Below are 14,712 nucleotides of genomic sequence, written 5' to 3' on the forward strand. Positions count from 1 at the left end.
AAGTCAGTCTGAGTCAGACAGAAAGTAATTTTTCACTATAAGTAGTAAACCCACTTTTTAGTCAGTCAATACAATTTTTTATTTTCATTATAACAAAAGTATAACTTTGCTTTTAATTAGTATTTTTCTATCTCAGTAGTAAAAGTCAATTTCTAATTTCTATTCATCCAAAAAGTTAATTAAAATCCTTATATTTTTTATACAAGTGGAAGAAGAGATTTTTAGCCAGACAATTTACTTTTGATTTAATTTTAATACATTATACATTAATACTAATTTAAGTGCGTTTTTGTTTTTTGATGTCAGTAGTAAAAGCCGGTGTGAGTGAGACAAAATATGGAATTTTTGTTCATAATTAGTTAAAGACATTTCTATTCAGTTGAAAAACCTCATATTTTGATAACAATAGGAAAACTTTGTTTTTAATGAGTATTTTTCTAGTTCAGTAGTAAAAGTCAATATGTATTCAGCCAAAAAGGTGAAATCCTTGTATTTTTACATACAAGTAGTTAATATCATTTTTTGTCAGACGAAATACTTCTGAATAATACTAATTCAAGTACATTTTGGTTTTTTTTATTTCAGTAGTACAGGCAAGTCTGAGTCAGACAAACAAATTTTTGTTCATATGTAGTAAAATTGCATTTATATTCTCCTTTTTTCTTATTTCACCAAAAGTAGTTTAATTTCTAATTAGTTTTTTCATATTTTAGTAGTAAAAGTCATTCTGGTCAAGACAAGAAAAAATTAAATATTCATATTTTTGTCTATATTTTATTAATTTCATTTTTATTATAAAAAAAATTTCTAATAATGACACAAAAATTTGTTTTCGATTAGATTTTCGTTTTTAGTAGTAAAAGTTAGTCGGAGTCAGACTCAATTATTTTTCTCCATAAGTAGCAAAAGTCAGTTTTAATAGGACCAAATGGTTTAAAAAGGATTTCCGATAATTGTTCCGGATGACAGTGCTTTGAGTATATTTTTAAACATGCTTTTTTGTTTCAGTAGTATAAGTCAGTCGAAGTCAGACAAATGTCATTTTTTTCAACAAGTAATAAAACTTATTTTTAGTCAGACAAATTATATTTTTTAATTAAAATTTTGATCATTTATCTAAAGTACAATTCTTTAGGTAAACTCTCCTCCAATTTTTATTAAAATCGGTTTATCCGATCGCGAGTAATTAGCTATTTACTAAAACGCTACAAATTACTTTGACCTTGAATAACTTTGGTAAATATTCGAATTTCGGAAAACTATTTACAGGTTTTTATTATACCATCATAGGCTATCGAAACATATAAGAATGAGAAAAATCCACCGACCTAATGAAAAATAGGGGCCCACTTCAGGAATTCTTACCCATTAGTAAAACCGTTTAGTAATTGGAATTACTGACTGACTTTTTGCTTTTGAATTAGTAAATTTTACTATTAAATTAGTAAAAACGACTATTTATTAGTAAAATTTACTAATTTAAAAACAAAAATTTAATCACTAGTTCAAATTAGTAAATATTTTTACTAATTCAGATTTAGAGAGTAATAATAAGTTTTAAAATAAAATATAATAATTTCGAGTATAATAAGAGTCAGTGAAATTTTTTTTCATGATTGAACGACATGAAACAGAAGTGATATAAGGGTAAAGTCTTTGGCAGCGTTGATCAACTTGAATGTTCTTGACACAATTGCAATTAATTTATTTTTCCAAATCAGAGAAGCGTTAATTGTTAAACTTAGATGGGCAGTCGTCGGCAGAAGGGAAAGAGAGAAACGGCAAGTAAAATAGAGAGAGAGGGGGAAAATAAAGGGATGCTTGAATACTAGGGGTGGTTTTCAAGTTAGTGGGGAATAGATAGAGTGAACATTAGAACAAGAGAAGAAGAATTTGATAAGGGAATTGAGGTACAGGAAGCCAAGGAGCGTCAACGACGAGTCGATATTGAATTACCAGAGAGTAATTAGAATGGTGATTACAAGAGGTGCACGCCTCGTTGACCAAATTCTTTTTTTAACCCCTATTCAATATCGTTCATTCAAGCCACACCGAAAAACACTTTTATTTATTTCAAAAACCAAAAATTCAATCTAAAAATTATTGGATTTTACTTTTAGATTTGGTTATCGTTTATTTTATTGTTGTTTATTATCATTACTATTACTGCTACTATTACTTAATTATTACTATACTATTACCCTACTATTACTATACTATTATTGTACTATTACTGTACTATTCCTATACTATTACTATACTATTATTGTACTATTACTATACTATTACTATACTATTACTATACTATTATTGTACTATTACTATACTATTACTATACTATTATTGTACTATTACTGTACTATTACTATGCTATTACTATATTATTACTATACTATTATTGTACTATTACTGTACTATTACTATACTATTACTATACTATTATTGTACTATTACTATACTATTACTATACTATTATTGTACTATTACTGTACTATTACTATACTATTACTATATTATTACTATACTATTATTGTACTATTACTGTACTATTACTATACTATTACTATATTATTACTATACTATTATTGTACTATTACTGTACTATTACTATACTATTACTATATTATTACTATACTATTATTGTTTATTACTATAAATACTAATACTATTACTGTACTATTACTATACTATTATTGTTTATTACTATAAATACTAATCTATTACTATTAATATTAATATTTAATAGTAATATTAATTACTATACTATCATTGTACTATTAATGTACTATTATTGTCTATTATTGTTTATTACTTTAAATACTAATACTATTACTATTACTATGAATATTTACTAACAAACAGAATTGATTTGAAATTCTGAATTAAAAAATTAAATACTCTTTTAAATACTATAATTACAATCACAATTTATAGTATCCTATTTTCCCTCTGCTTTCCATATATATAGTATTAAAGCACTTCACGTTTTGTCATATTTTTATCGTAAAGAATGTTTTTATGATTTATATGAATAGAGGGTGTGTTATATAATTTTATTGAAACTCTGGTTTATCATGATATAAGAACTTTCTTCTTGACCTTTGTAATGGAATCTGTAGAATCAACTACTTTGGTTGTTCGACGAATAAGTTTCCATAGGGAGAGGACATTAGGATACTCAGATGAGATATCTTTATGCGCGCCAACTGATGGGTCCATGGAATTGGTCGTTGAGACCAATCCCCGTGGTACACTTTGACCGGAAATATCCAAGCGGCTATAAAAAAGACTTATACACCACCTTATCGTGATTGTTTGATTCTGTCTTGTAAAAAAGTAGAGAGAGAGAGGAAAAAAATGTTCTATTCCTATCAAGACATCGAATTCAAAAATTCTTGTATGAATAATAACAAATTTAGATTTTACAATACAGGTTACTGTATTGTAAAATTTACCACACAGTAAATCCTGAGGTATTAAAAAGTGTTGCAGATTAAATTAACACCAAAAAAGATTAAAATAATCAATTTTAGTGTTATTTTTTACAATTAATGAAATTTTAGTTTATTAAATTTTTTTATAACTATAAAACATGAAGATATCGATAACTCCGAGTCTTCGACTCGGAGTCATCGATTTCTTCATATTTTATAATAATTAAAGATGACCAAGTAATAAAATCATTATTTTATATTATAAGAATATAATACTTCTTCAACATTATTTTCATTATTTCAATTCAATTATTATTTTCAAAAATTGAAAACTACAATTTTACTTTATATCAATTATTTTTAATAATTTTTGAAAAAGTTCTTTGGCAATTTTCAAATCCATTTGTTTACAACATTTAATTTCGCGAAAATTCAATTATTCCTAAATTCTTTAATTAAATGCATATTAGAAAATAAAACCTTCAAATAATATAAAAGAAAATTCAATTAAACTTTTTTAAAAAAAATTAATTTCAAAATTCAATTATTTCTAAAAATTTACGCTGTATTGCTTTTAATATTTAATTATAATCTAAAATTTTAACTGAAATTCATTTTTAAATCAATTTTTATTAGAAAATTCGAATTCTAATTTATTGAATAATTGAATGTTTCTCAAAATTCAATTTTCATAAAGAATTTTATTAACAAATTTTTAAATAATTGAATTCTTTTGTCGAATTTTATTAAAACTTGCATGAACATAATTTTTTTTTTCAAGGAATTCAATTATAATTGTATGAAAAATAATTAAAACGCTGCGACGAGTTTTATTATTACTAGAAATGATTGAATTCTTAAGAAGAATTTTATTACTCTGAAAAATAATTGAATTTCTGCAATAATTTCTAACTTCTTTAAAATTAAATTTTTTTGTAGTGTTTTTAACTAAAATTCTTCGATAAATCCATTATTTTTAATTATTTTTTTAAAAAAGTTCTTTGATAATTTTCAAATTTATTCGTTTACGATTCAATTTTACAAAATTTCAATTATTCGGAAATTCTGCAATTAAATATTTATTGAAAAATAAAAACTTGAAATAATTTCAAAAAAAAATCCTATTAAACTTTTTAAAAAGAATTAATTCTACAGAATTGTTTGTCAAAAATATTAAAAATTAAGAATTTCAATGATTTTAATTTGAAACTTTTTCAAAATTTAATTATTTCTAAAAATCCACGTTATAATGCTTTTAATATTTAATTATAATCTAAAATTTTAACTGAAATTCTTTTTTTAAACTATTTTTATTAGTAATTTCTACGAGAATTCAATTATTTAAATACAAAAATAAATAATTTATTAATTTCATGTTTCTTGAAATTAAATTCTCATGAAAAATGTTACCAACAAATCTTTTTAAATCATTAAATTCTTTGGACGAATTTTAATAAAATTTTTAAGAATAATAAATAATTACATTTTTCCAGGAATTCGATTAAAATTGCATTAAAAATAATTGAAATTCTGCAATGAGTTTTATTATTTATGAAAATAATTGAATTCCTAAAAGAATTTTATTTTTTATAAAAATAATTGAATCCCTGTAAAAATGTTATTATTTATGAAAATAATTGAATTATTGCGAAGAAATTTATTTAAAAAATTTGTAAATAATTGAATTCCTGTAAAAATGTTTATTATTTATTAAAATAATTGAATGTTTGCATAGAATTTTATTCAAATTTTTTTTAATAATGGAATTCTTTTGGAAAATTTTATTGAAATAGCAGATATTGAAAATTATTGAATTTTAGAAAACTTTTGAAAATAATTGAAATTTTGACAAGAATTTGATTAAAATTTTGTAAAATAATTGAATATCAGAGAAGAATTTTATTATTTATAAAGAGAATTGAAATTTTGACGAGAATTTTTAAAAAATTTTAAATACAATTGAATTTAGTAACTATGTTACTAAGTTATTCAGTTAGTTAGTAACTAACTTACTAACTTACTATTCTCCCTAGAGAAGCTAAATCCGTTGATTTTTTACAAATCGTTGACTTTGGTGTTTTATTAATTTATTTAAAGTAAAATTTTATTCATAGTTAAAAATAACACCAAAATAGATTATTTTAATCCTTTCTGGTGTTAATTTAATCCTAGAGGGATTAAACTGTTGCAGATTATTTTAATCCATTCTGACGTTATTTTAACACCTCACGTTTTACTATGCATCTGTTTGGTGCAATTTACAAACTATTTGTATTGTAAAATTTATTATCAGTAGGGATAAAATTTACAACATGTATTGTAAAATTTATCATCTCTATGGTACAATTTACAAACTGTATTATAAAATTTACCATTTGTATGGTATAATTTACAAACTGTACTGTAAAATTTATCATTTGTAAGGTACAATTTGCAAACTGTATTGTAAAATTTATCATCTCTTTGGTATAATTTACAAACTGTACTGTAAAATCTACCATTTGTATGGTACAATTTACAAACTGTATTGTAAAATTTATCATCTCTATGGTATAATTTACAAACTGTACTGTAAAATCTACCATTTGTATGGTACAGTTTACAAACTGTACTGTAAAATTTACCATCTTTGTGGCGACATTCACAATTTAAAATACAACTCTCTCCATATTGCTTCCAAAAATTTGTCCCACGTCTCGTATTAGTTGAAAGTTGAACTATTTTTTATTAGTGATTAGATAAGAATTGTAATACAAGAGATTGTCATGAATAAGTTATGTAAGAAGAAGAGGAAGAAGAAGAGAGAGGATGGAAGAGATGGTTTCGTGAATTTTGAGGGTTGTGAAAAAGAAGCTTTGAGATTGTGGTGTCTTTTGTGACAGTGCCTCGATTCTCGAGAGGCTTGTGGAACGAGCTTTTGTTCCGGTTGTCAAGGCTGTCGTCGCAACAAGGGGCTGTTTGTCATACGTCGATAGGCGTCAGAATTGACATACTCGCTGGGTGTGAAACGGAAGCGTCACCAGTCATGACAAGGGCGGAGAAATTCAGTATGCGAACATGCAAGAGAGAGAGAGAAAGGTGTACAAGAGATAAATATTTGAGGAATTTGTCGTCTTCTCTAAAGGGACTAGAAATAGGCACATAACCAATAGCGTGTTTGACAGAGAATGATAAAGGGATTTTAGTCAATTTGTATACTACAGTTGTTCCTTTATCCAACGAACAGAGACGAAAAAAATAGCATTCAAAATAAATTCCTCGCGGATTTCAAATTTTTTTTTATTTTTATTTATTTTTTTTTTTAATCTATCCCTTTTTTTGGTTTTTTTTTGTACCACTTTTGTCTATAATTATGGATGATAAAAAAGAAAAAATTAAAAGCTGGAAAAAATTATTTCAGTTACGAAATATATACAGACAAATAAAATGTATTTTATTCTTGTTAAATGCATGTGTAAAATGGGTACAGATACAGATACGTCGAGAAGAGAATTCATTGGGTTGACCTGAGTAAAACGAGCCAGGAAAGTTCATTAATGGATTAAGAGTGCTCGATCGATACGATTAGCACCAAACTCACTTTTTTAGTTTTTTTTACTCTCATATTGTAAATTTACCTTAACTGAAAAAATTTAAAATCGTTTCAAACTTATTCATAAAATTAACATTATAAACGAACTTTTTGTTAAAAATTACAAAGACAATGAAAATTTAAATTCTTCATGCATTATATTTATTAGGTTGATAAAATAAAATAGTTAAGATAACGAAATCTGATTAAATTGAGAAACATGATTAGAAACAGAAAATTATTCGCAGAAGAAAAAAAAATTATCTATATGAAAATCTATATGATTTTTTGTGAGAGAAGAAACTCTAATTATAATTCTTTTTAGAGAGAAAATTTTTTTTTAAATTTTCCTTATTACGAAAAAGCTTTTCACATTCTTTCTTATTAGGAAATAAAAAAAGAATTATTTATTAGGAAAAAAACTGTGTAGAATTATTTTTATTAAGAGAAAACTTATTAGAATTTTTTTTTACATCATAAAGAAAAAACTATTTTGAATTTTCGGAGATATAAAACTGTTAAATTTTTTTATTTAAAAAAAAAGGTTTTTACAATTTTTTAAAGGAAAAAATTTTCCCGAATTTTCTTTATTAAGAAAAAAAGTTAAAAACTTTTTTTTTCTACAACACGTTGATCGTTGAAATTGATATGAATAGGAGCATGTTGTCGAACCCTTGGTCTACGTATGGGGTTTGAATTTTAAAACTGTCCCCAGGAGAGTATGTCTCACAAAATCAGGCTCCTATACGCGGTCCTGTTCTTGCATAAGAAGATACAAGCCCCCGGGGAGAATGTTTCAAAACCTCCTTTACAGTCAGAAAATAACCGATTGATGTGTTTTAGTCCTTATTTTCTTACTTCAAAAAAAAAAAAAAAAAATTTTAAGCCGAGGTAAGTGTCTCGTATTTAAATAATTTACCACCTTTCAAATTTTCCAAATCTTTTTCAGAATTGAAAAAAAATTTTTTAATTTGAATTCCTATTTAAAAAATTAAAAAAAGAATTTGTTTTTTTTTAATTAGAAGAAGAAGAAAATTTATACTGTATCAATATAAAAATATAAGTCAAACTTATTTTATTAGTATATAAAATAATAAATTCAATAACATTCTAAAATTCGTCTTTTATATCTTATCGAAAAAAATTAAGATTACAGAAAGATATGTTTAATTCATTGTAATCTATCGTGTTGTGGATTCAATACAAGTTAAAATTTTCTTGTTTTGAATTAAATAAATTTATAAATAAATAAATTTTTAAATAAACAGAAAACAGTGAAATGAATAATGAAAAAATTTGCTCTCCTTTCACAGAAGCAGAAAAGTTTTTTGATTCAGTTGTCGATTACAATTTGTGGTAAGTAATTTTTTTCGTGTGTGAAAAATATTAGACTGATTTTGTAAATTTAAAAAATTTACAGTGGAAAAATAATTCCATTTTGTGAAATTTGATAATAAGAAATAAAATATTGTTAAAAGAAAATAAATAAAATATATGACGCTTCTTGATGAGAAGAATCTTACGCGAAAAGAAATTTAAGGTTATGATTGTCAATTTTGAAAATGCGATTATATTTCAAAATAATTTTTAAATGTAAACAAATAAAATTCATTAAAATATAAAATTTATTTCAATAAAATTTGAAAAAAAATTCAATTGTTTCAATTTTTTAAAATTATTTTTGGAAATACAATTAATTTAAAAAAAATGTTAATTACATTTTTTTGGAATTTCTGAATTAAATTATTCAAGACTTCAATAATTATTTTCAAAAACCTAATTTTTTCAGAATTTCCAAATTAAATCTTTCAAATTTTAATCATTTTTGTAAAATAAATATTTAAATACTTATTGCTTTTGATTTGCTTAAAATTTCGAAATACTTTCAATTTAAAATCAATGGGAGAATTTTTTATAAAAATTTGAACTGCAAATTTTCCAAAATTCAATTATTTTTTTAGAATTTTTGAATATTATTCAAAATTTTTAATTTTTAAGGAAGCAAACAATTTAGTAAATTTTTATATTTAAATATTATGATACTTTTACAGAAATTAGAATTTCAAAGCTTGAAATTTAAAAACTTTTTGAAATTTAATTATTTCTAAAGAATCCTATTTTAACGCTTTTAATTATTTTCTAAAGTTTTAACTAATATTCTTTTTTAAATCAATTCTTATCAGAATTTAATTATTTAAATACAAAAATAAATAATTCATGAAATAATTAATTATTTTTAAAAATTGCAACTATACCTTTCTGTTGAGTTTTTGAAATTGTGATTAAATTTTCTCACTCCACTTATTTTATTATTTACAAATTAACTGTCAAATTTTTGACATAACAATTCGAACTATAAAGCAAAAAAATTGAATAAAACAACACTAACTTCAGGTGAAGACAGATTATGTCAAACTCTTCCTATTTTTAACAATAATTGAACTTTACAGATTTAAAATTGAATTTTTTGAATAATTTAATTTTTGAAAAACTATCGAGAAAAAAATATTTTTTATTAATTATTTGTAATAATTTTTTATTTAAAAATTCAAAAAATAATTAAATTTTATGAAAGTTGTGTTTTTAATTTTTTTTATAAATAATATATAAATAAGTAGCAAATGTCTCGCCCGCCAAACGAAGTATTTAATTTATTATTATTATGTTAATTATGCAAATTACAAATTTTTTATGTTAAAATTTATTTGTGAATAATTTCGGATTTGAAATAAAAATTTAATTTTAATACATTTCTTCTAATATTCAATTTTTTTTAAATTCGATAAAATTTTTTGCATGAGATTCAATATTATTTTTAATATAGTTTTAATAATTTCTTTATAGAATAAAATTTATTTTTAATAAAATTTCTCGAAAGAATTCAATTTTTTTTTTAACTTTTCATAAAATTCTTTATAATTAATTTTATTCTCAATACATTTTTAATTGAATTATTCAAAAGAATTCGATTATTATCTTTACAAAATTTCAATAAAAAATTCTTTAAAAAAATGTATGAGAAGTTACAAAAATTTTAATTTTTAAAATTGAAAAAATTTCACATATTAACGCAAAATTATGTGTGAAGTAAATTATAATTTCTAATTTTTTTTTGCAATAACATTACATAATATATCAAAAAATGTATTCTCTAAATTTAAATTAGTAAAAAACTAAAAATTCAACCTGATTAGAACAGAAGTGATATGAATTTTCCAAAAATTATTTTTTTAATCCTACATAAAACAAGATATTAAAATAAATAAAATTATGTTTCTCTGAGAAAATAAATTGTAAAAAATTTTAATTAAAAAGAACTTAATTCTTAATTAATTAAAAAGAAGTTAGTTTTTTGAAACATTTTGTTTAATTTTTTTTAAATTAGTTGTATTTTTAAATATATATTTAATTGAAAAATTGTCAAATTATTGAAATTTCGTGAAATAGAATTGTAATGAAGTGAATTTCAGAAATAGTTTAGGGGGATTTTTTTTATATATAAATACGACGATTATTATAGTTAATAATAATTAATAATTAATTAAATAATAATAATTAATAAGAAATAAGAAGAAGAAATAATTAATTGAAAAAATTTTCTTTTCTGATAGTTTCATTCACGTCAGTCGGTTGTGGAACGAGTCTCTCATGGACATCTCCAGCTCTGCCACATTTAAAAAGTAACAATTCAAAAGTACCAATAACAGAATTCGAAGGCTCATGGATTGCGTCAACTTTAGATTTAGGCGGAGTTGTTGGAAACTTATTGAATCCAGCAATTTCCCCTTTTATGGGACGAAAATATTGTCTGGCATTTTCTACCATTCTTCAAGTAATTTCATGGTTATTTGTCATCATTGACAAGAATGTGACAATTCTCTATGCATCACGTTTCATCAACGGTCTGGCAAATTCGATAGGTTTAAATTTCGCCATAATGTACATTGGCGAGATTGCCGAAAAGAATACAAGAGGAATTTTACTTTTAATATTAAGAATAAGCCTGCAGACCGGTAGTTTAATTGTTCTTATATTTGGCGCGTATCTTCCTTATAATTTAATGAATTTAGGAGTCCTTTTAATGCCACTTTTATATATAATTACATTTCCCTTTATACCCGAGAGTCCTTATTATCTATTATTACACGAGAAAATAGAAGAGGCACAAAATTCTGTAATTAAACTAAAAGGGACGAATAATTCCGAAATTATCGACGAAGAACTTTTTCGAATTAATAATTCAACGCTAAAAGCAAAAGAAACGGAAAGATGTGCAATGTGGGATTTATTTTATTCGAAAGGCAATAGAAAAGCATTTTTTGTTCTAATTCTCCTGCAGGCGAATAAAGTGTTATCGGGAAGATTTGCAATTGCCGCTTATACACAAGAGATATTTGATTATACGGGATTTTTGTTGTCGTCGAAAAATTCGGCAATATTATACACGAGTGTTACTTTAGTAATGATTGTGATTGCTTCACAATTTATTGAGCGAATTGGAAGGAGAAAAATTGTTCTCTACTCGTCATTATTCTCGGGCATTGGTTTAACAATAGTGGGATTATTTTTTTTTATTAAATTTTATCTCAACGGGGACATTCAATCGATCACATGGTTGCCATTATTTGGTTTAATTGTTTACAATATTGCCTCAACATTGGGTGTTGGTTCATTGACTTACGTTATAACGGGGGAAATTTTTTCTCTTCACGTGAAAGTTACGGCTGTTATGTGCTCGGCAATTGTCACTGATTTAATGGTATTTCTCGTGAAATTATCATTTCAGTGGATGAATTGTAATGTTGGTATTTATACAACTTTTTGGATTTATTCCATTTGTTCTTATGTCGGTGGAATTGTCTTTTTTTTCTATGCACCGGAAACTAAGGGCAAAACTTTAGAGGAAATTCAAGATATTTTAAATGATAATAATAATTCGGGGAGGAAACTTGAAAAAAAGTCCAATTCTTTTCTATGGACAGAAACATATTAAAGGGTAAAAAAAAAATTTTTTTAAATTTAAAAATCTGCTTTTTCTAATTCTGATATTTATAAAAAAGGGAACTACCGGTGTAAATAAATAAGTAAATAAATAAATAAATTTAAATAAATAAATTTAATAAAAAAATAAATTTAAATAAATATATTTAAATAAATAAAAAATAAATAAATATGGAATTATTTCTAGAGATTCAAATAGTTCCAGATATTAAAACTGTCAACGAAGAAATAACCAAAATACAAAAAACGAAAAATAGAATTAGTTCTTAATACTCAAAACTAATGAGTATATTTTTAATGAGTACAAAATGAGTACATTTTTTCTATAAAATAAATAAAAAAGACGTCACTTAAAATATTCTATCAAAAAGATAATTTCTTTATCAAATCTTATCTTTATTTATAAATAAAATGCTGGTAATCAAAATTAGATCAATCTTTAACTATCGTAACTGTAAGAAGAGATAAAGAAAAATTCGGCCAAATTGTGTAGAAGAGTAAAAACAAATTTTAAAATTGTGCGTGAAATAAAAAATCATTTTTAAAAAAACATAATAAGTGTTCTTTTATTAATCGAAATCTTTTATTTTATCGAAATCTTTAATAAATTTTAGTCATTTATTTATTCATTTTTATATTTTTGTTTTATTCTCAGAATAAAAAAAAAATTAAATAAAGAAAAATTTCAGAATTTATAAACAAAAAGTTGACGTTCGGCTTTTTATATTAGCTTGTGAGGAAAAACAACAAATGAAATGTAAAATAGGTCAGAATATTTTCCATGATTTTACATTTTCATTCATTAAATTGTTATCATTAGTGTTTATTTTCACAGATACTTGTGTTTAGTTTGTAGAAGGAAAAAGTTCATTCCGTCGACATGACATTGTTCACATATTGATAATATTTTTTTTCCTGATAAAATAAAATTAATTTACATTAAAATTGAAAATGGTAAAAGTTTCCTTCATGAGAAAAAAAAAATTAGGTAAATAGAAATAAAATAATAAATTATGTATTTTATTTCTATATAGTTTTTATTCAAATATTTAAGGGACTGAAATTATATTAAAAAATATTTTTTAAGAAACAATGAAACTAAAAAAAATACTATTATTATTCAATTTTTTTTATTTGAAAATTCATTTGTTTATTTTTAACTAATTTCAAACTATAATTATATCATATGTTTTCAGTATTTTTTATTTTATATAATTAAAAAATTTTGACCTGAAACTAGTTAGAAAAATAAACAAATGAATTTTCAAATAAAAAATTGAATAATAACAGTATTTTTAGCATTCTCAGACTGAAAACAAAAATTGCTACTAGTATTCAATTTTTCTAATTGAAAATTCTTTTTTATATTTTCCTAACTAATTTAAGACTATAATTTTTATCATATTTTTTCAGTATTTTTTATTTTATACAATAATTAAAAAATTATGATCTAAAATCAGTTGCAAAAATAAACACATGAATTTTTAAATAAAAAATTTGAATAATAATAGTAATTTTTAGCATTTTCAGACTGAAAACAAAAATTACTACTATTATTCAATTTTCTTAATTGAAAATTCTTTTTTTTTATTTTACTAACTAATTTCAGACCATAATTTTATCATATATTTTCAATATTTTTTATTTTACATAATAAAAGAAATTATTATCTGAAATTAGTTAGAAGAATAATCAAAATTAATTTTCTAATAAAAAAAATGAATAATAATGGTATTTTTTATAATTTTCAGTCTAAAAACAAATTTTTTTTTTAAAATGCATCAAAAGTTAAGAAAATTAATTGTTTTATTTGACAATTTTTTTATGGATTCAAAAACAAATATTCTAAAAAATTACGCCTGAATTTCAAAATCTACCAATTGGTAAGTAAAACATAAATTCAAAAAGTGTCTAATATTTTCTGACTGACTATATTTTAGGACCATTGAATTCCACACAAGAAATTACGCAAAGAAAATTTTTTTTGGAATATTTAAATTATTTTCTTGACATAGTTAAAAATATCGATGTGCCCTCCCCTTGAGTTGCTAAAAAAAGTATTAGTAAAATTCGTCATTTTAAAAAAATGTTTAAATTTCGAATAAAGTTTTGGATTCAAAATATATTTGATTTTTAAAAATTATTTTTCTGTTGTAAAAGTACCTTTAAAATTTTTTATTTTTCTAATTCAAATTTCGTGACTTGCACTTAAATGTAAATAAATTCTTGTAGATCATTTTGTCTGACTAAAAAATACTTCTACTTCTTACATCAAATGTTTTATTTTTCTTTCGCATGTTGTCTGACTAATGACTACTTGTACTACTTATACTTAAGTTACTCAAACTTTAAGTCTGAATGACAACTTCTTTTACTGTAATTAAAAAAAACAATTTATTTGTCTGACTAAACCCTACTTCTACTACTAAAAACAAATTTATAAAGATTTTTCGCTTTTTGTCTGACTAAAGTCTACCTTTACTACTAATTCTTCAATTTTTAATACTTCGTGTCTGAAGGCAACTTCTTTTGCTATTATTAAGAAAAACAAATGTATTTGTCTGACTAAAACATACTTCTTCTACTAACAACAAATTTATTTTAAAAATTCAGTTTTTGTCTGACTAATGCTAACTTGTACTACTCATACTTAAGTTACTAATATTTCATGTCTGACTGACAACTTTCTTCACTATAATTAATAAA

The 14,712-nt window shown here is 23.1% G+C and overlaps 1 protein-coding gene across 1 annotated transcript; it reads left to right on the forward strand.

Moving 5' to 3' along the window:
• The first annotated feature begins 8,176 nt into the window (after positions 1 to 8,176).
• Positions 8,177 to 12,548, forward strand: LOC122502788 (facilitated trehalose transporter Tret1-like). The gene is made up of 2 exons (XM_043613023.1): positions 8,177 to 8,361; positions 10,617 to 12,548. Exons 1-2 carry the CDS (start codon positions 8,292 to 8,294, stop codon positions 11,996 to 11,998), a joined length of 1,452 nt encoding a protein of 483 aa, XP_043468958.1. The 5' UTR covers positions 8,177 to 8,291; the 3' UTR covers positions 11,999 to 12,548.
• The last annotated feature ends 2,164 nt before the right edge of the window (positions 12,549 to 14,712 follow it).

This window comes from Leptopilina heterotoma, unplaced genomic scaffold (assembly GCF_015476425.1).
Source record: "Leptopilina heterotoma isolate Lh14 unplaced genomic scaffold, ASM1547642v1 Lhet_238, whole genome shotgun sequence".
Lineage (NCBI taxonomy): Eukaryota > Metazoa > Arthropoda > Insecta > Hymenoptera > Figitidae > Leptopilina > Leptopilina heterotoma.